The sequence below is a fragment of the Capra hircus genome, chromosome 1 (genome assembly GCF_001704415.2).
Source record: "Capra hircus breed San Clemente chromosome 1, ASM170441v1, whole genome shotgun sequence".
NCBI lineage: Eukaryota > Metazoa > Chordata > Mammalia > Artiodactyla > Bovidae > Capra > Capra hircus.
In genome coordinates, this window is record NC_030808.1 from 145,140,338 (window position 1) to 145,159,224 (window position 18,887).

At 54.1% G+C, this 18,887-nt stretch overlaps 1 protein-coding gene across 1 annotated transcript in view; it reads left to right on the top strand.

Moving 5' to 3' along the window:
• The window catches only part of COL18A1 (collagen type XVIII alpha 1 chain), a 93,864-nt gene continuing 87,085 nt past the window's right edge, over positions 12,109-18,887 (top strand). The window contains exons 1-2 of the mRNA XM_018052213.1: positions 12,109-12,227; positions 12,329-12,423. Of these exons, the coding sequence (XP_017907702.1) occupies positions 12,217-12,227; positions 12,329-12,423 (106 nt within the window). The 5' untranslated portion in view covers positions 12,109-12,216. The remainder of the gene's footprint in view (positions 12,228-12,328; positions 12,424-18,887) is intronic.

Sequence of the window (18,887 nt, forward strand, 5' to 3'; positions counted from 1 at the left end):
TCCTGTACCCTTTGTAAGGCCCATCATTCACGGCTGAGTTGTACCTTATCTGTGAGGGTGGGCTTCAGGGCTTTCTACTCTGTTTGGTTAATCTCTTTGTCTATTCGATATCTCTGCTGCTACTACACTGTCTTAACTATTGAATCTTTTAATATATCTTGATACCTAGCAGGGCAAATTCCCCACCTGGTTCTTCTATATATCGTAATAAATCATGGACATTTGTTCTTTTGTGCAAATCTTGATTCAGTTTGTGAAGTTCCAAAAAAAAAAAAACCACCTCTGGCGCTTTATTTGAATTGCATTGAGCCTGAACATCTTTAGAGACCGGCCATCTTTACGAAGCTTTAGTCTTCCTGTTCACGAACGTGATATTTCTCACCATTTGTGAACGTCTTCTTTAGTGAATTTCCAGGGGAAAGGGATCCCCAGTATTTATTCAACAGCTTGAGAGGGGCTTATGGGGTGGGTTCAAGAGCATGTTAATTGCTTGGCACTTGCAGAGGCAGCCTCAAGTTGAGAGACACGGGTGCTGGTGTTGAATTGCAGTAGCCTGTGCTGAAGTAAGGGGACACAGGGACACTGCAGCATCTGCTACTTGCCAGGAGTAGGATTTTAATAAAGAAATTCCTATAACTGCAAGAAAAACCCACTTGTTCCAAGCCCGCCCCTTTGCTACTGTGAGCTTTTTATTTTTCCACAAGTAGACGCAAATCGAACATTTCATTTGTCACATTTTCAAAATGACCATCTAGAAGACAATAGTCTTGTTTGCCCACTATGGCTGTGCCACCCAATGCTTGGTGTGCTGAGCTGAATGGTGTCTCCACAAAATTTATGTCCTCCCAGAATCTCAGTACAGGGCCCTGTTGGGAAATGGGGTCCTTGCAGATGTAACTAGTTCCTTGGTGGCTCAGATGGTAAAGAATCTGCCTGCAATGCAGGAGACTCAAGTTCAATTCCTGGGTCAGGAAGATCCCCTGGAGAAGGGCATGGAAACCTACTCCAGTATTCTTGCCCAGAGAATCCTATGGACAGAGGAAGCCATGGGGTTGCAAAGAGTCGGACATGACTGAGCAACTAACACTGTCACTTTCAAGGTGAGGTCACACTGGAGTGGAGGGCCTAAACCCCAAGGACTGGTATCCTTTTGAGAAGAGGGGAAGGGACACTAAGAAACACATGGGGAAGGGAGCCTTGAGAGGGACTGGAGTGATGCATCTGAAGCCATGGCAACACGGATCCATGAGGAAGGCCTGGAAAGATTCACAGCCGCAGAGGGAACCTGCCTTGCCAGGTCACCCCATGCCTGGCCACCCCAGCCCACCCCAGGCCACCCCAGGCCATCCTAGTCCACGGCCCTGCCATCAGAGTCCCGGCTTGGTCAGGATCACTCTGGAAGGCCAGCAGCTCAGGGTGGGGTGAGATGATGGTCAGCATCTGGGCTCCTCTGGCGTCTCAGGGGGGGGAATGGAGCTGGAGCTGCCTGCTCCCACCACCCCCTCCCCATGTTTCCTCCAACAGCACTTATTGAAGCACTGTGCTCCCAGCCCCCAGGTTTTTGCCCAACAGCCCAACCATGAGCCAGATGTCAGTGGGAGGGATTTGAGAGTGGGCAGACACAGTGGCCACTGGCCAGGCTAAAGGCATCTCCCAGGTCCTTCCACCCTCAGCAGGCATTGCAGGAAAACCACTTCTCTACACACAGCCCTTCTGACACCAAATGTGCGGGTTCTCCACCGGGCAGTGCTGACATTAAGCGCCCAGATTCAGAGCAGACCCCACAAGGTAAGGGTTCAGTCCCTGAGGACTGACCCCCAGAAGCCAGGTGTCAGGATGGGGTCCCTCCTGGGTGTTCACTCTTCCGTCCAATTGGTTACAGATCAGAGACTCCCACAACCCTCTTTCAATAATTTGCTAGAACAGCTCACAGAACTCAGGGAAGCACTGTACTTACTGTTGGTGGTTTATTATAAAGGACACAATTGAACAGCAGATAAAGGGGTCGAGCAGGGTGCTAAGAAAGGAGCTCCATCCCCAAGGCCTGGGGCACATCAGCCACCTAGAAGGACAGGGAACTCACTAAGCCAGACCCTCTCTGAGCTCTGAAATTTCATGTGCAGTTTCTGTGGGAGCTCCAGTACGAAGCACAGCTGATTAAATCATTGGCCATCGCTGATTAACATTAACACCACCTCTAGCCCCTCTCCCCTCCCTAGGCCTTTGCCCAACTTCTAATCCGGTGGTTGGTTCCTCTGGCAACCAGCCCCATCCTCCCAGAGTCGCTTCATTAGCATAAGCTCAGGGGTGGATGAAAGCACTTCTCATGAGAAAGAAAAGATCCCGTGTCACCCAGCCCCACCACTCAGGGAATTCCATGGGTTTGAGAAAGCTCTGTACCAGAACCAAATGTCACAGGTGTCACAAAACCCTTTGAGACAAAGTCTCCATGACGCTGTGGGTCCATTTCCAATGGGCTTTTTGTCTTGGCCCTAGGTGTGCCATGTTGGAACCCTCGGCCCAGCTGTGGGGGTCTCCTGCCTGCCCCATCCCCAGTAGCCCTCCTTTTCTGTGGCTTGACTGGGAGCACTCGAAGTTCTCAGGGTGGTTCCTGCTCAGGGTCCTCCCATCTGAGTCTCAGCAGGAGCAAAGCCAAAGTAGCCTTTTACCTGTTATTTTTGAAGTTTAAATAAAGCTTACTAATTTTGACCACCACCACCACCACCAATGACTGGAGAAGGGCACAGCAACCCACTCCAGTATTCTGGCCAGGAGAATCCCATGGAGAGAGGAGCCGGCTAGGCTATATAGTCCATGGGGTCACACAGTGTCGGACATGACTGAAGCAATTTAGCACACACCACCAATGGTTGTAATCTCAGCTAACTGCTATTTACTGTGTGCTCCCAACCAGGGTGCAGACGAAGAGAGCTGACGTCCCAGCTGTCTCTACTGAAGTGCTTTTAATAGCGTTACTGACTTGTAATTGTCACACAGTAAGCTGGAGATAAAGTGTGCATTGGCTGTGTGTGTACCCCTGGGAATCCATCACCACTATCCACACAGTGAACAAATAAATCGGTACGTGATTGGCAGAGGTGTCCTGGCCCTCTGTCATCTGTGCTCCCTGTACCCACCCCGCCCAGCCCAGGCCCGGGTCCACCCTGCGGTCCCCCCAGGACTCCACATGGATGAAGCCATGGTGTGTCCTCCCTGTCTGGATTCTTTCTCCTGGCACGATTTTGTGACATTTACTGCATTTAGGGCAGATCAGTAACTAATTCCATTTTATTGCAGGGTGGTGCTCCTCTGCAGAGAAGTCCTCCCCAACAACTGACAGGCACGGAGCATCTCCTTCACTCCCACAGCTCGTATGCTGCGTCTCTCTGCACTCGGCTCCAGCCTGCCTTATGCTCCTTGCCTATATTCTTCTTCTCGGAAAGTATTATTGGGGGAGGGTTCAATAAATCTAGGTAGCTGATGTATTGTTCATGTCTTCTGTGCCCTTATTGATTTTTCTGTCTATGTGTTCTAACAATTACTGAGTATTGTTGACATCAACCACAGTTGGGAATCTGTTTCTCCTTCCACCCTTCTAAGTTTTGCTTCCTGTATTTGAAGACCATTGTTTAGGAGCCTGCTCACCCATGACTGTGAGCTCACAAAACTGACTCCCTCATCTTTACTTAGTGTCCCACTCTATCTCTGATAATATTCCTTCTTCTAAAGTGTTGCTCCTCAGCAGAAAAACTAGACAGTGTATTATTGCCGACAAAGGTCCATCTAGTCAAAGCTATGGTTTCTTCTAGCAGTCTTATATGGATGTGGGAGTTGGACCATAAAGAAAGCTGAGTACAGAAGAATTGATGCTTTTGAACTGTGGTGTTGGAGAAGACTCGAGAGTCCCTTGAACTGCAAGGAGATGCAACCAGTCCATCCTAAAGGGAATCAACCCTGAATATTCATTGGAAGGACTGATGCTGAAGCTTCAAGACTTTGGCCATCTGATGAGAAGAACTGACTCATTGGAAAAGACCCTGATGCTGGGAAGGATTGAAGGCAGGAGGAGAAGGGGCGATAGAGGATGAGATGGTTGGATGGCATCACTGACTCAATGGACATGGGTTTCAGCAAACTCCAGAAAATAGTGAAGGACAAGGGAGCCTGGCGTGCTGCTGTCCATGGAGTCACGATGAGTGGGACACAACTGAGCGACTGAACAACAACAAAAACTGTAGGTGGCCAGATAGCTGCTTTGACTTTAGTTTGGTTAGTGATTGAATGGGATTTTTTTTTTTTCATCCTTATACCTGAACCCTATATATGTCTATATTCAACATGGGTTTCTTGTAGATATACCATAGATTTTTAAAGTCCAATCTGACCATCTTCATCTTTTAACCGATGTGTTTAGACCACTCACTTTTTAAAATGATAATTTTGCTAGATGTCTTCTATTTGTTTAAACTGGGGTTTTTTTTTTTGGTTTCTCTTTTACTCTTTTTCTGCCTTCTTTTGGTTAATTGAACATTTTTCTTAATCACTCTGCTTTATGTCCTCCCCTTGACTTACTACTTTTATCTCTTAAAAAAATGTAGTGTTGTCCTTGGGTTTACAATATAAACCTTAAATTAATCAGAGTTTACCTTCAAGGATAGCCCCCTAACTCCTCTCCCACCACCGCCCCCCCACCGTCTGTCCTGATGTTATGGTCATATAAATACATTTAACTCTCACTTGTGCTATTAATGCAATACAGTGCTACTGTTTTTACTTTTTATAATTATAAATTATAAAATTTATAATTTTATCAATTATAGCAGCTATAATTTATAGCAATTAAAAATTAGGGGAAAAGATATGTCTTATCTTCATTTCTTGCATTTTTGGTACTTATGTTTTGATAAAGATCCAGTTGGCAGACTAATATCATATTCCTTCTGACTGATGAGTATCATTTATCATGTCTCATAAAGCAGGAATGCCAGCAGTGAATTCCCATAGTTCTTGTTCCTCTGAGATAGTCCTGTTTTAGCTTATAATTTTTAAAAGTTTTTTAACTGGTTCAGAGTTCTGAACCAACACTCGTTTCTCCCAGGTCTATAAAGATAGCCCTTTGCTGGCATCTTGCATGCATGGTTTCTGAAGGGAATTAACTGTAACTCTTATCTTTATTTCTCTGCATGGAATGCACACGTTTTTCCTCTGGTTTCCTTAGAAGTTTCTTTTTTCACGTCTTTTATTTTTTTTCAGCAGCTTGAATATGTTTATGCTAAGGGATTTTTTTGGTTTGGTTTTATTTGCTTGTTTGACTTTGGGGCACTTATCCTGATGCGTCTGCTCTGAGCTGCTTTGATCTATGGTTTAGTTACTTTCTCCAGATATTTCCTCTACTCCTCCCTCTGTCTCTTTTTTCTGTCAAATTGGATTCCAATTTTACAGACTGTCTGACATTGTCCCACGGACCTCAGACGCATAACTCTGTTCTTTTCTCATTCTGGGTTCTCTTTGTGCTTCAGTCTGGATACTTGCTGTAGAGTTACTTCCAGATTCGTGGAATCTTTGCTTGGCTAAGCGGCATTTACTGACCAGCCTAACGAAACCATCTTCATCTACCTATCATGTTTTCCAATTCTCAATGTTATCCATGTCTTTCTGTCTCACTGTTTCCATCTCTTTTCAGGAAGCACATTATTTTAAGCAAATGATCGAAAACAACTTAAATCTCATTAATAGTGGGATCATTAAGTATGATTCCCACAGAATACATGTGCAACAATTTAAATAAATGTGTATAAGCTGACATGAAAAGAGCTATTGTGTCTACACAGCAAAGTTTAGAACCATGAGTGTTACCTCGTGCAAGCTTTTAAAATTTCACTAAACAACTTTCTAGGTTTATAAAGTAACAAATATCTATGAAATGCGTTTTTGAAAGCCAGCAAAAGGTTAGTGACAAGGACTAATTTTGAGGGGGGCTGAGGCGTGGAGGCAGATGGGGGGCCCTTATTTGTAACATTTCGGGTTTTCAGTGATCTACAATGGAGCTAGTTCAGTTGGGTCCCCCTCCGAGTGGGATGAGGGTGAGTGCAGAAATGGTGGTCAAACATGTCAGGACGGAGGCTGGAGGCTGTGTTGGGTCCCACACATTGTTGGGTACAATGCAGTCCCACCCTGGAGGCTCCATCCTGGGCTCCAGTGTCACTTGTGAAATACGCCTGCTTGCCTCCCTCCCTCCCTTCTGTTCTGCCACGCACACCGCAAAGACACCATCCCTGGGCAGGGATAGGGGCCTGAATTCTCCTGGAGGGAAGTGGGAAGACCACAAATAAATAATGGACAAGTGAACAAATAAAAGAACAAGAACATTATTGAGAAGCACTCTGCAGGAAAGTCAAGTAGCCTGATGTGGAGGTGAGTGCTGGGCTGCTGGTGGCCATCAGAACTGCTCAGAGGACCAGGAGGCCAGGCTGAGAAGCGAGGACACTGAGTGTGGGGGCAGGGCAGACAGGACACAGGTGGCGCCCTGGCTGAGTCAGGGTTGATGCTCTGATGCTGCTCTTGAGTGACAGCAGACATAGGTTGTGTGCGCATGTGTGGTGCTGGGGGTGTACACGCAGCTGGGGGTTGGTTTGCACTGAGCAGTCACCCCAGTCACCTGGGTGGGACAAGCAACACTGATTAACTTGTCTGAATGAGGTCGTGCCCCAGGGAACAGAAGGGACCGGGGGCGCTGTTTCTGCTGGAAGGCTGCCAGGTGGGCAGGAAATGAGGGGACAGAGGGTCACCCAGACCCCTTCCTTCTACTCACAGGAGTTGGCAACACGCACTTCCTTTGTATTAATGAGCCTCAGTGGGGACTAGGAATGTCCCAGGTCATTAGAGGATGCACTTGAGAATTCGGGGGCCCCTCCCCTTTCCCCCATGATTCAACCAGAGCTGAGGCATTTCCATGCAGCAGGGAAAAGAGGAAATGGCACTGCCCAAAGTTAATAGAAATGTGTATTTATGAAGCTTTGGCAGTCACTTCTAACAGCAGGCTGGTCACCTCTTCGCTCGTGTGCTTCCTAACATGGTGCTATGTGGTGTTCACGGGGTGGGACACGGCTTTTCCACATACACATTTCTCGTTTAATTAGATTTTTCTTGGGGACGTAATAGTCCGTTTCACGTCCGTGTCATCATTACTTGCTGTTTTCAAATTCTGTCAACAAATCCTCCAAGAAAACCAGCTTCATCGGCCGCCCCACCTAGTGCCCAGCGCTCTGCTGGTTGGAGGCTGAGATCCAGGTGAGGCCGCCGGGAAGGGTTCGGACCTGCCTGCTGCAAAAGGCAGTGGCAATCCTCTCCTTCATCTGGCGGGTAGTTACTGAGGGTCCACCAGAGGCGGGTGTCTGGAGCTGCAGGTGAAAACACAGAAGTTGTGATGCCTGGGCCTCAGGCAGACACTGGCCGTGAGGGCAGCAGGCTCGGAAACTAATAAATATGCACTCCCACCCTGATGTGCCCGGTGGGGCGGAGAGAAGAAACAGGAGCAGCAGAGGAGGTGGGAGGCAGAGTCCATCAGAGGCCAGGGCCCGGGGCCAGGGTCGGCCGGTCCACTCTCAGACATGGTGGACGGGCTATTAGGGCCTGAGGACTGACATGTGACAGGTCTGGAGCCAGATACGACGTTGGATACACTTTGTGTTGGATACACTTTTCGCAGCCGGCTCCGTCTACCACTTTCCTTTCCCCAGTGAAAAATTACTTCTGTCTTGGAGCAAGCCCAGTGGCGTCTCTGGACACGAGAAGGAGCAGCTCGGGCAGAAGTCAGATGTCCTCCCTTTCCTGTCCCTGGCCTTGCTCTGCTGGGCCCTCGGCCCCTTCTCTACACATGCTCTCTCTCCCTGCACAAACCCACAGTCCCACCCAGGACGCGCCCATGGAACCAGCAGCTGCCCACCGCACAGGTCTGACCGCAGCCGGTCCCTTGTCATTGGAAAAGCCCTGTATCGATTGAAAACACAAACACCCAGCACTGGCCGTGGAGGGGTGGAGCCTCTGTTTCCATCAGTCAAGCATCCTGGTCTTGTGGGTCCCTGCTTGGTGGGTGTCCCAGAGACCCCAAGCCTGCGTGTCACCGGGACGAGCTGGGAGGAGCACAGCTCTTCTGTGTCATCTGTCATTTCTCCCTGCGGAAGAGCTGTGGGGCCCGCTGCAGTGGAGAGGGCTGGGAACCACATATGGCACAGGAAGAGAGGCCAGCGCCCAAGGACAGCCCAGCTGAAACTTCTCTCAGAAGGCTACCCACCCCTCAACCATACCACATGTTCCAGAATTGCGCTGCGCTCGGGCTGGCCCTCTCCCCAGCCCCCTTCCCACCAAGGGCCCTTGCTCTTGGATACCCTTCCCCCACCCCTCCAGAGCCCCTGTGGAGCTCCCAAGGGCCAACCCTCCCCTGCTGCCCAGACTGTGCTCCAAGGACCTCCCAGCACCAGGCACAGCGGGAGTCCTCCTTCTCTGGGAGGAGCTGACTTGGGTCTGTCGCTCCTGGAGGGCAGGGCTGCCTGCACGCAACTGCACCCGGTTCCCCGGGGGGAGTCTTTGTGAAGGAGGGCAGGGAGACACAGAATCCAGTGCGCTTGCACGCATTTGGGGTCTTACTGTCTTCGCACATGTTTGTAGTTTGTATTTTCCTACAGTGATGGCACATTACTGATATTTGTGGATATAATAAAACTCTAATAAAAAAAAAGATGCAAAAGCCACGGGAACTGTGGAGACACCTAGCAGTGAGTCTGTGATAAGACAGTCAGTGAAAAAAATAAGCGCAAGATGTGTGTTTTCACAGCTGTAAGTTCAGCAGTCATAGTGTTTCACAGTAAAAAGGCCACTTGTGTATTTTTGAAGCTGGCCTTCCCTCCAAAGCCCACAGAGGGGGGTTTGCCCCTGCTGGGGGCCTTCCGACCTGAGAGAGGAGAGACATGGCTAAACCCCAGTCCCCAGTGTGAGCAGGGACGCAGCACTGCCGTCCTAGTCCAGGTTCTCCTTCCTGGAACCACGGTCAGGCCCAGTGACCTGGGTTGGGAGGGCAGGGGAGAAGGAAGAGGTTGAAGACCCCTGCCCTTCAACTGCCTTACCCTGGAGCAGGGCTGCAGCCCATGGCCAGATGGGCAGGTGGCTGCAAGGCCAGGAAGGGACGCTGCCAGGACCCAGTACGTGCCTACCACAGACACGAACACACCACACACACAGGGGCCTGAACACACTGAAATCCCACAGGACCTTGCGGGGACCTCCGGGGTACAGAAGCCCTCCTGTGCTCCTGTGCTCCCTTTTTCTCATTTGTAGAAAAAGCTCAGATTAGAGCAGTTACTAATTAGAGAAGCCAGGGAACCAGAAACAAAGGACAAGCAGCCAGCCCACAGCAGCGGTGATAGCTCCAACAATGGTCAGTGATAAAGCAGGGTCCTGGCTTCTCCTCGAGGGATGCGCACAATCTGACCCATATCTTTGTTCTGCAGAAACCAAGACCCTGCCCAGGTAGAGGAGGGGGACCACATGCTGACTACAAGCATGCAGACCCCAGACTGACTGGGACAGAAGGTTGATGATACTGACTCCTGATTACCTCATCACCAGCCAATCAGAAGAAAGTCCATGAGCTGCAGCCCTCAACCCAAACGCTGCCTTCTCTGAAAGCCATCGGGTAGTTTGGGTCTTTTGAACATGAGCTGCCTGGTCTCCTTGCTTGGTACCTGCAAAAATAATCACTGTGGGGGCTCCCCTGGTGGTTCATCAGTTAAGAATCCATCTGCCGATGCAGAGGACACTGGTTCGATCTCTGGTCAGGAAAGATGCCACATGCTGTGGAGCAACTAAGCCTGTGTGCCATGACTACTGAGCCCGCGCTCCAGAGCCCGCAAGCTGCAACTACTGAGCCCACGTACTGCAACTGCCGAGGCCAGCGCGCCCTAGAGCCCACGCTGTCCACAAGAGCAGACGCCACCACAATGAGAAACCTGCACTCTGCAACAAAGAGCAGCCCCCACTGGCAGCAACTAGAGAAAGCCCACACATAGCAATGAAGACCCAGCAGAGCCAAAGTAAATAAATACATCTTAATAATAATAATAATAATAACCCCCACTGTACTCTCCTTCATCACCACACAGCATCCAGCTTTGCTGTGATCTGGCGAGCAGACCCAAGCTCTGTCCAGTAACAACACTGACAGCCACACATGCACACAACTGCACACAGCCATAGGAATTGCTCACACCCAGACTCGTGCACCCACTGCACACACGCCTACTGACAGACACACAGGCACATGGACACCACCCAACCTCTCCATCCACATAGACAGCAAGTTTTGCATTTCTATTCAATGCTGTTCTCTTTCATTTTTAAAAAATGTAGTCATAATCCTCTAAGTTGCTTTCTCTCATCGCCACCATGGGCCATAAGCACCCTTTTCATGGGACCAGGAGAAGGACTCCAGGTTCGGAAGCAGGTGATGACAGAGGGGTGAGCAGGTGGACAGGTGTAGCCAGACAGGACAGACACGGCCTGGGGTGCCCAGCAGCACCCATCAGCCTTTGAAGACTGGAGGGGGGCGGGGGGGATGATGCCATGGGACTGGAATCCCAGCAGGCCCTCTGCTAGGGCTGCAGGGCCCAGGGGTGGGGGTGGGGGGTGGGGGGTAGAAGGAGGGAGGGAGAGAGGGGCTGCGGGCCACTGCAGGAGGCTCCAGGAGCAGCTTGCTGGCCAGGACCTGGGGAGGCGGTGGTTGAGAGTGGGTAGATACATACAGGAGGATGTGGAGGGGGCCAGACCAGGGGCTTGTTTTCTAGGCTGATCCAGGCTGAGAGATGGTGAGGTTGGGGCTGCCGATGATGCAGGGAAAGCCTAGCAAGGCATGGAGAGGCCCAGAGTCTGCACTGCAGACAGGGCTCAGGCTCCAGGCGGAAGGTGAACCAGGATCAGGAGGTGGCACGGAGAAGGAGCGGGGTGAGTCCAGAGGGCTTAGCAGAGATAATAAGCCAAGGGCAATGGCCCTGGGACCCCTGAATTTGATGGCATCAGGGACCCTGTTTTTTGCAAACACTGAGGGGATCAGATTCAGGGAAATGTGAGTTTACTTTAAGAGGCCGATGTGAGGGGCTCTGGTTGCCTGGAGAGGCCTGTGGGTGGTCTGAGGACAGGACCCCTTTAGCAGCTGCCTGGTAGAGGGAGGGACTGAGGTCAGGCGGTCAGGTGGGGGTTGGGAGCACAGGCCTGAGGAAGAAGAAATGATCAGAGCTCCCAGAGCGGCAGAGGCTGGGGGAGAGGGAGGTGAAGGGGCTGGGGGAGCCTGGAAGGCTAGGGTGGGGTGCAACTGGACTTCCAGCAGGGGGAGGGGCCTCCCAGACCAGGTCTTGGGGGCTGGAACTCTAGGGCAGAGGCCTCTTGGGGTGCAGGGCCCATCCCCTGGGAGGGTTCCAGAAGGGGCGCAACGTGGGGAGTGGGGCCTGGGGATGAAACCGTGCTGGGCACCGAGCCCGTGAAGGCGGCGAGGACGGGTGGGTTGCCACGACGCGGTCACTGTGTCCGAAAGGGTGGGCAGGAGAAGCCCAGCTGCCCTTTCCTCCAACCGCCGCCCCCTGGCGAGTAACGTCTTTGTTCAAATAGCCCTCCTTTCCGCTGCCGCATCAGACTCAGGACCCGAGGACCAATCCCCTGATTACAGCCACCTTCCCAAATAAACGCAGGGCTGTATACCCGAGGTTTGGAGCCAGAGACCCCGGGTGCCGTCGTGGGCAGCGGTAGGGGCAGGTGTGGCTGAGGCGGCGAGAGAAACACTGCGGCTTCAGAGGAATGGTGCTAGGAGCCGGGGACAGGCCGATGAGCCAGGTCGGGGGTCCGAAGCCCTCTCCTCATGTTTACTCCACTCCCGGGGCCCAGGGCCGCGTGCAGAGCTCGGCGCCCGGCCCTGCCCCTTGCTAGGGCCCGTCCCCACTTTCTTGCCTGCTCCACCCCTTGCCCACCCACCGCCCCGCCCCGCCCCTGCCCTGGTCGGTCCTCGCGTCCCAGGCCCGTCGTCCCGCCCCCTGACCAGCCCCGCCCCTGCCCGCCCCCCCGCCCCCCCCGTCCCGGCCTGGCCCCCGCGGCGGCCAGAGCTCCGCCGGCCGATCGGGTGCACCGAGGCTGAGCTCGCAGCATCCCGCTGCACAGACGTCCGGCTCGCGGAGCATGGCGCCGAGGTGCGGGCCGCGCAGGGCCACGGACAGGCGGGGGCCGGGAGGTCGCACGGGCTGGGAACGGGGGCGTGCGCTGTGCCGTAACCTGTGGCTTGTGCCCGCAGGTGGCCTTGGCTGCAGCCGCGGCGGCGTCGCCTCCTGGACTTGCTCGCCCACCTGGTCCTGCTTCTCGTGGTCAGCACAGCGTCCGCCGAGCCAGGTAAGAAAAGTGCCGACACGAAAGTGCCTGCGCTGGGCACGCCCGCCTCCGGCCGCACTTTATGCGGATCTTCGGCCGGTCCCAGGCGGCTACGGCCTCAGCCCAGCCGGTATCGGCTTCGGTCCTGGGAGGCGGTCCCAGCTCTGCCCACGCGTGCAGTTAGCCCGCGGGCGGCGACTGGAGGGTGACGGGGTCGGGCCGGGGCCGTATGTCCGGAGTGTCCTCGACTGCGGGCTTGGGGCCACCTGGGCGCGCCCGGGACCGGGGAGCGGGCTGGGCTGGGGATGGTGCGGACAGTGCGCGTCCTGAGATCCTCGTGTCGTGACCAAACTTTGGCGACTCTGCGGGGAAGTTGGTGCGCTCGGCGGACAGCGCTGCGGCAGAGGGCCAGCGAAGGATCCGCCGAGGTCGCCGTGGCGGCGGTTACACGCGCTGTGGCTCGGAGACGCCCGGGCATCCGACGCCCGACCCCAGGCCTGTGTCGCCGTCACCGGCCTAGTCCCACCCAGCGCCTGGGCGGCTGCAGCAGCTCGTACCTCTGGGACCCGGCGCTGCCGCGCCGAGTCCGGCCGGTCTCCCGGGAGGACAGCGCGGGGCGGAGCGCAGCCGTGTGGTTTCCAACCTGTCGAGGCAAAAGTGCTCAGGTTTCCCGAGGGCCAGCCTTTGTGCGTCGCTCGGGCCCCGGGCCCCAGGCCTCTGTCCCCGCGCCCTCTGCGGTGTCGGGTTGCGCGCGGTCCCTTTGATGCGGCCGAGCGCCGAGCAGCCGCCGGGAGAACAATGCGCGGAGGTCCGTTGTTTGGCGGCGCCCGCTGGCCGCTTCTCCCGCGTGGACCGCAGACGGTGCTCCGGAAGGCCGCTCTGGTCGCACGGAAACTCCCTTTGCTACCAGTTTGGGGGACCCCGTTTCCACCCAGACGGCCGCCCGGGTCCTCGTCCCAACAAGCCCGGCAAAGTCCCAGGAGGAGCTCGCAGTGGGGGGAGGTGGGGCTGCCGGACCCGAGGGGAGCCCCCATCCCCAAAGAGTCGGTGTTTTTTCACAGGTAGACCGTTTGCTCTGACACCCGTCCTGGGCAGCCTGCTCCTCGCGGCCAGAGTGACTGTTGACTGTGGTCACCAGAGCAGCCACACACCTGCTGCCACAGCTGGCCGGGGAGGGCGATGAGCTGGGGAGGCTCCTGGGAGACAGCCACGGTAATCTCCTTCATTGTTTCCAGTCGGCTTGGTCACCAGGTTAAATAGCAGTGCAGACCTTTAAAAAATGTAACCACCTGATAAAGACACGCTTTTAAAGAGATGGTGTGGAAAGCACCTGTTTGTAGAGGAGCAGGTAATTCCTCATGGATTTGTGTTAACCTGGGGGGCGGAGGGGGTGCTTTTAGGGAGTGTATGTCCTTGCCAGGGTCAGTCCTCTGATTTCTTGGGGTCCTTATGACCACCTGGAACTACTGTGGTGGCTTCCGGGGCCACCCCCTCAGGCTTGTGCAGGAATGTGTAACCACAAAGCCTCTTTTATAATCATGCATCCTCTTGGGAAAGGAAGGACATTGAAGCATCCACACCTCAGCTTATGAAGTTCTGTGACCAAGGGGAGGAAATCAAGGGTGGTGACTGAGCATTAGAGAAGGAAAAATAAAATGTAATGTCCACAAGCTTTGGTGAGATGAGAACTCGGAGGGTGTTTAAGTTAATGCAGACTCTGGGGGTGGTGGGGGGAGCGTGACAGCTCAAGAAATGGTGTGTTTTATCTTCTGTCCCACCATGTGGCTGCTATGGAGCTTTGCATAGTCCCAGGTCCTCTGGGAGGAAGGAAGCCCCTTCCGAGGTGCCTGATGGAATGCAGCTCTTTCTGTTCCCTGGGGCTTAAAGCAGGAAGCAGGCTCAGCAGGCTGTGCACTGCCCACCCCTCCCCCTCGTGGGGAAAACTCAGGTCCTGTCCATGCTGGGCCAAGTCCCTTTGGGGTGGGGTAATAGGTGCCCCCTCTAGACACTGTTGGAGAAGAGTTAATGTATGTGAAATCCTGACTTAGCAGGGGCTCAATTTGTCCTGGAAATGCTTCAGAATTCCTCTTGAGAGTCAAAAACTTAAGCCCTGTTGGCTGATTTGAACACTTTTTCTGACCTCAAATGATGCGTTTTCCCATGTCTCTCCCTGAGCGGCACTTGACCCCGCCCCCAAGTCTTTTGCTGTTTTGCCTGATGCTCCTGACTGGTGCCGTGAGCTCCCGCATAACCAAAACCCACAGGGACACTCCGAGTGGCCTTACAGCCTGGAGGCTCAGAGCTGCCTGCGGTCCCATTCCTGGAGAAAGTACTGGGGTGGAACCTGTTACAGTGGCCTTCTGCTGTGGGTCAGTCCTCTAGGGCTGAGGAAGAAGGACCTTGCCCAGTGGGCATTTGCAGGATGGCCGGGACTAGGCTAAGAGCCTAGACTTGGGTCATCTTGGCTTTGGCCCCTCCCACACGTGATATTGGGCTCAGGCTCTCAGCTCCCCCCACCCCACACCCCCAGACCCGTGTGTCCCACCCTTTCTCACCACTAGGACCTCCCAGCGTCCATCAGTGGGTCCAGGTCTTAGCTGATAGCTGTGGTTCCCCTCCCCCACTTCCTGGGTGGTCCTGCAGGGTTTGGGCTTGAACAAGACACAGCCAAGACCCCACATGTCCCTGCATCTGCAGTGTCTTGATTCCGGGTCCACAGGACCTGAGTAAGAGACCTAAGCTGAAGAAGGAGCTCTCATCCAAGGCAGGCTTGTTTCGAGGGGCTGTGTCATTGGGGAGTCTTCAAGGTTCAGGTGCAGGACCTCTAAGATAGTTTTGAATTTCAGCAAAACTTGTTTTTCAAGCACTTCTGCTTTCCTTTAAAAGAAGGAGGGGGAAAATCCTTGCACAGAAACCTAGAAGGAGAGAAACTGACTCCATCCAGAGCTTGAGGGGCTGGGTGAGCATGCCCTGCCTGGCCCACTTCACCCTGAAAATACAGGTGCACACATGCTCAATAAATGTGCACACATGTGCACACCCACACACATAAACGCACAATGCATATGCAAACACACACACATGTGTGCACACACGTGCACACACATGTGTGCACACACATGCACACACAAATGTACACATGCATACGAAAATATGCATCCATATGTGCATACACGCACAACAAATGCACACACGTGCACACATGCACTCATGTTCATGCACAAATATACATATGTGCACAGACATGTGTGCACACATGCACACACATAACTGTATACACACATGCACACACTCACTTTCTCCCCACCAGAGTGCCTGGCTCTCTCTTCATCTGGGTTGTTGGAGATGTCCTGGGACTCCTTGGGGGACAGAATGGAGCAAGACCAGTCTTCTGACATGATGGCTAGCAAACTCTCTTGTGGTCTGAGCACTACTAGGAAGGACTGGTCAGCAGAGGGGGTGGCCCCCAGGGCCAGGGGCTGACTTCCTGCCAGCACTCAGGGGTCAGATGCAGTGGGTGAGGAGCAAGCTGGTCTTGCCACAGCTGTGGCTAATAAGCAGCTCCCTGCTCCATGTCCGTCCTCAGTGGCCACCTATCACCCCATGGCACATGCCCATTTGCAGCCCTGGTCAAACGAGGTGTGGCCACCCTGGTGCCTGTGAGGGCAGACCGCAGATGGCACATTCTAATCAGCTCTGCTCAGAAACTTGGAGAATCTGGGTTAGCTGTCATCTGAGAGAGAACCCTCAAAAGGCCCCTCTTTGCAGAACACGGCTGGCCAAGCACCAGCTGTCTGAGGTCTGGGTAGAAGGGGACATTGAAGGATATAACACACAAAACTACCCAGAACTGGATGCTATTGGTGGGAATAGGGGAGAAATTACTGGGAAAATGAAAATATATGTTTAGCATGCTCATAAGATGATTGAATTTGATACATTTTGATGGCAATGCCCCCAGGATGATGAGAACTTTGCCGGGGGAGGGGGGCGTTGCTGCAGTGTGCCCGGGAGTTCCCACAGCTCTGCCCACCTGCCAGGTCATGTGGCTTCTCTGGACATGCCTGCCTCCCAAATCTGATGGTAAAGGGTCTGAGAGGAGCCCTCTACCAGGTACAGCTCCTTCCTGAGGAGAACTGGGCCTCTGAGCGCCACCCTACCCTCCTGCCGATTTGGGAGCAGGGGGAGGGGTGGTGGGCTTGGCCTCGCTTTCCTGCCCTAGGCTGGGGCAGGTGCCCCGAGCAGCAGGTGGTCACACTGTGAAGCTTCTCTCTGCACCAGTGTGGTGTCTGACAACATGCCTACTGTTTGCTGCTGCTTGTGGTATCTCCTCAGAGAAGGCAATGGCAACCCACTCCGGTACTCTTGCCTGGAAAATCCATGGATGGAGGAGCCTGGTAGGCTGCAGTCCATGGGGTCGCTAAGAGTCAGACACGACTGAGTGGCTTCACTTTCACTTTTCACTTTTATGCATTGGAGAAGGAAATGGCAACCCACTCCAGTGTTCTTGGCTGGAGAATCCCAGGGACGGTGCAGCCTGGTGGGCTGCCGTCTATGGAGTCGCACAGAGTCGGACACGACTGAAGTGACTTAGCAGCAGCAGCAGCAGCAGTGGTATCTCCTAGTGGTCTTCCTCAGTGGCTCAGCGGTCAAGAACCCACCTGTAATGCAGGAGACCTGGGTTTGATCCCTGGGTCAGGAATATCCCCTGGAGGAGGGCATGGCAACCCACTCCAGTATTCTTGCATGGAGAATCCCATGGACAGAGGAGCCTGGTGGGCTACAGTCCACGGGGTTGCAAAGAGTCAGACACGACTGAAGCGACTGAGCATGTGGTGTCTCCACCCTTGTCTGGGACCTTGCAGTGCCCACTGTATCGCTCAGGGATTCTCCAGGAGACACAGTGCCCCGCTGCTCCCTGCTACAGCCTGGTTCCAGCAGGGTGTGGATGGGCGATGCGCGCTGGCCCCTGGGGTCATGTTTTCCATTGGCAGTTCTGGGCTGCACTGAACGCCTGTCAGAAGGAGCTTTAGATCACAGATGCGCTGAGTCAGATGAAATTTGGAGGCTGTGGGGCAGTGTCTGTTCCGCCAGCCTGCCTGCAGGGGCCCGTCCGCAGCCCCAGCTCCTCCGGCAGAGGAGGCAAGCCTCAGCACGGCCTTCTGGTTGTCTTCAGTGAGTGCCCAGGAAGGAGGGCTTGTTTGCAGGCCGGCACATCTGTCTGGAATTCCACGCTTGTAGCTGGGGACGCTCCTGGGCTGAGCCACCGTGACGAGGGTGGTGGGATAGGGCAGCGGGACCCAGCACTGAACTGGCGTTACAAGTGGGACTCTCAGCCACCCCTGGTTTCTGGATGACAGGAGGCTCTGCTATGGGTCTAGCTGCCCAGGCGCTGGCCATGGTCAGGGTTGACCTCCATGGGGTTTTTTCTTACAGAGGCCATGAGACCAGAACTGAGGGCTTGCGGATGGTTCTGCAGGGTGACAGGATGGGCCTGTGTGAGCGGAGCTAGCATCTAGGTGATGGGTCACTGCTGGGGGCCTGGCTGGACACTGCAGAGACCTGCTTGTGCGCCTGATGGACGGGTTTCAGTGGTTTTCATGGAGCCCGGACTGAACCTGCAGATATCACACCTTATAACTTTATTTTATTCATCCAGTCATTCGTTTAATTTTGGTGTCAAGTTCTCATTTTACTCTTTGTGCTGTTCCTTGAGCAGATTCAGGTCGGGCAGTCAAGCCTGCTTGTTTTGAGTCTGAGCTCAAATCTCAGAGCTGGTACCAGGCTCAGGCAGCTGGGTCTGTTGTTTGCACAGAGCCTGCCAGCACGGGCGGTTCTCGGTGAGCCGAGAGGTGCCTTCTGCTTTGAGACTTGAGCTGGCGAGAAAGCAGCGCCTGGAGGGCCCATCCCAGCAAGGGCATACCGTGCTCAGGCTCCCACCTAGCAGAAGGGATGGGAAGGGCCTGGGGGAGGGGTGCCCACCAGCTGCCAGGGGTTGGGGTTGGGGGCACATCTGCTGGGACCTGGATCCAGGGGCCCCATGGCTTCCAGGATGAAAGGACACCGTTCTTCATCGTTCCCATTTAGGCAACCAGGGGACTTCATCTTGGTGTGACTACAGTGATTTATGTGGCTGCTGCTGCTGCGACAGTGCCAGGTGGGAAATCCCACCCCCTCACCCGTCCTGTGAGGAGGGCAGGGTCATAGGAGGTGACATTCCAGGACCCCCGGCAGCTGGCCCAGGGCCTGATGCAGGGGGTGCTGACCCTCTGAAGGCTGAGCACCCTGTGTCCCGTGCCAGCCTGCCAGTCTCACGGAGTGGTTTCTCCCAAGCGAGGGCTCATGAGTCTCGAGGGACAGCATCAGGATTCGCACTAGAGAACTTCTGAAGGCCTTTCCTTCGCCCCAGTCAGTCTGGGGCTGGCAGGTGGTGGGTGGTGACCCCAGCCACCTGGCCTGGGGCCACTGACTTCCTCTTTCCTGAC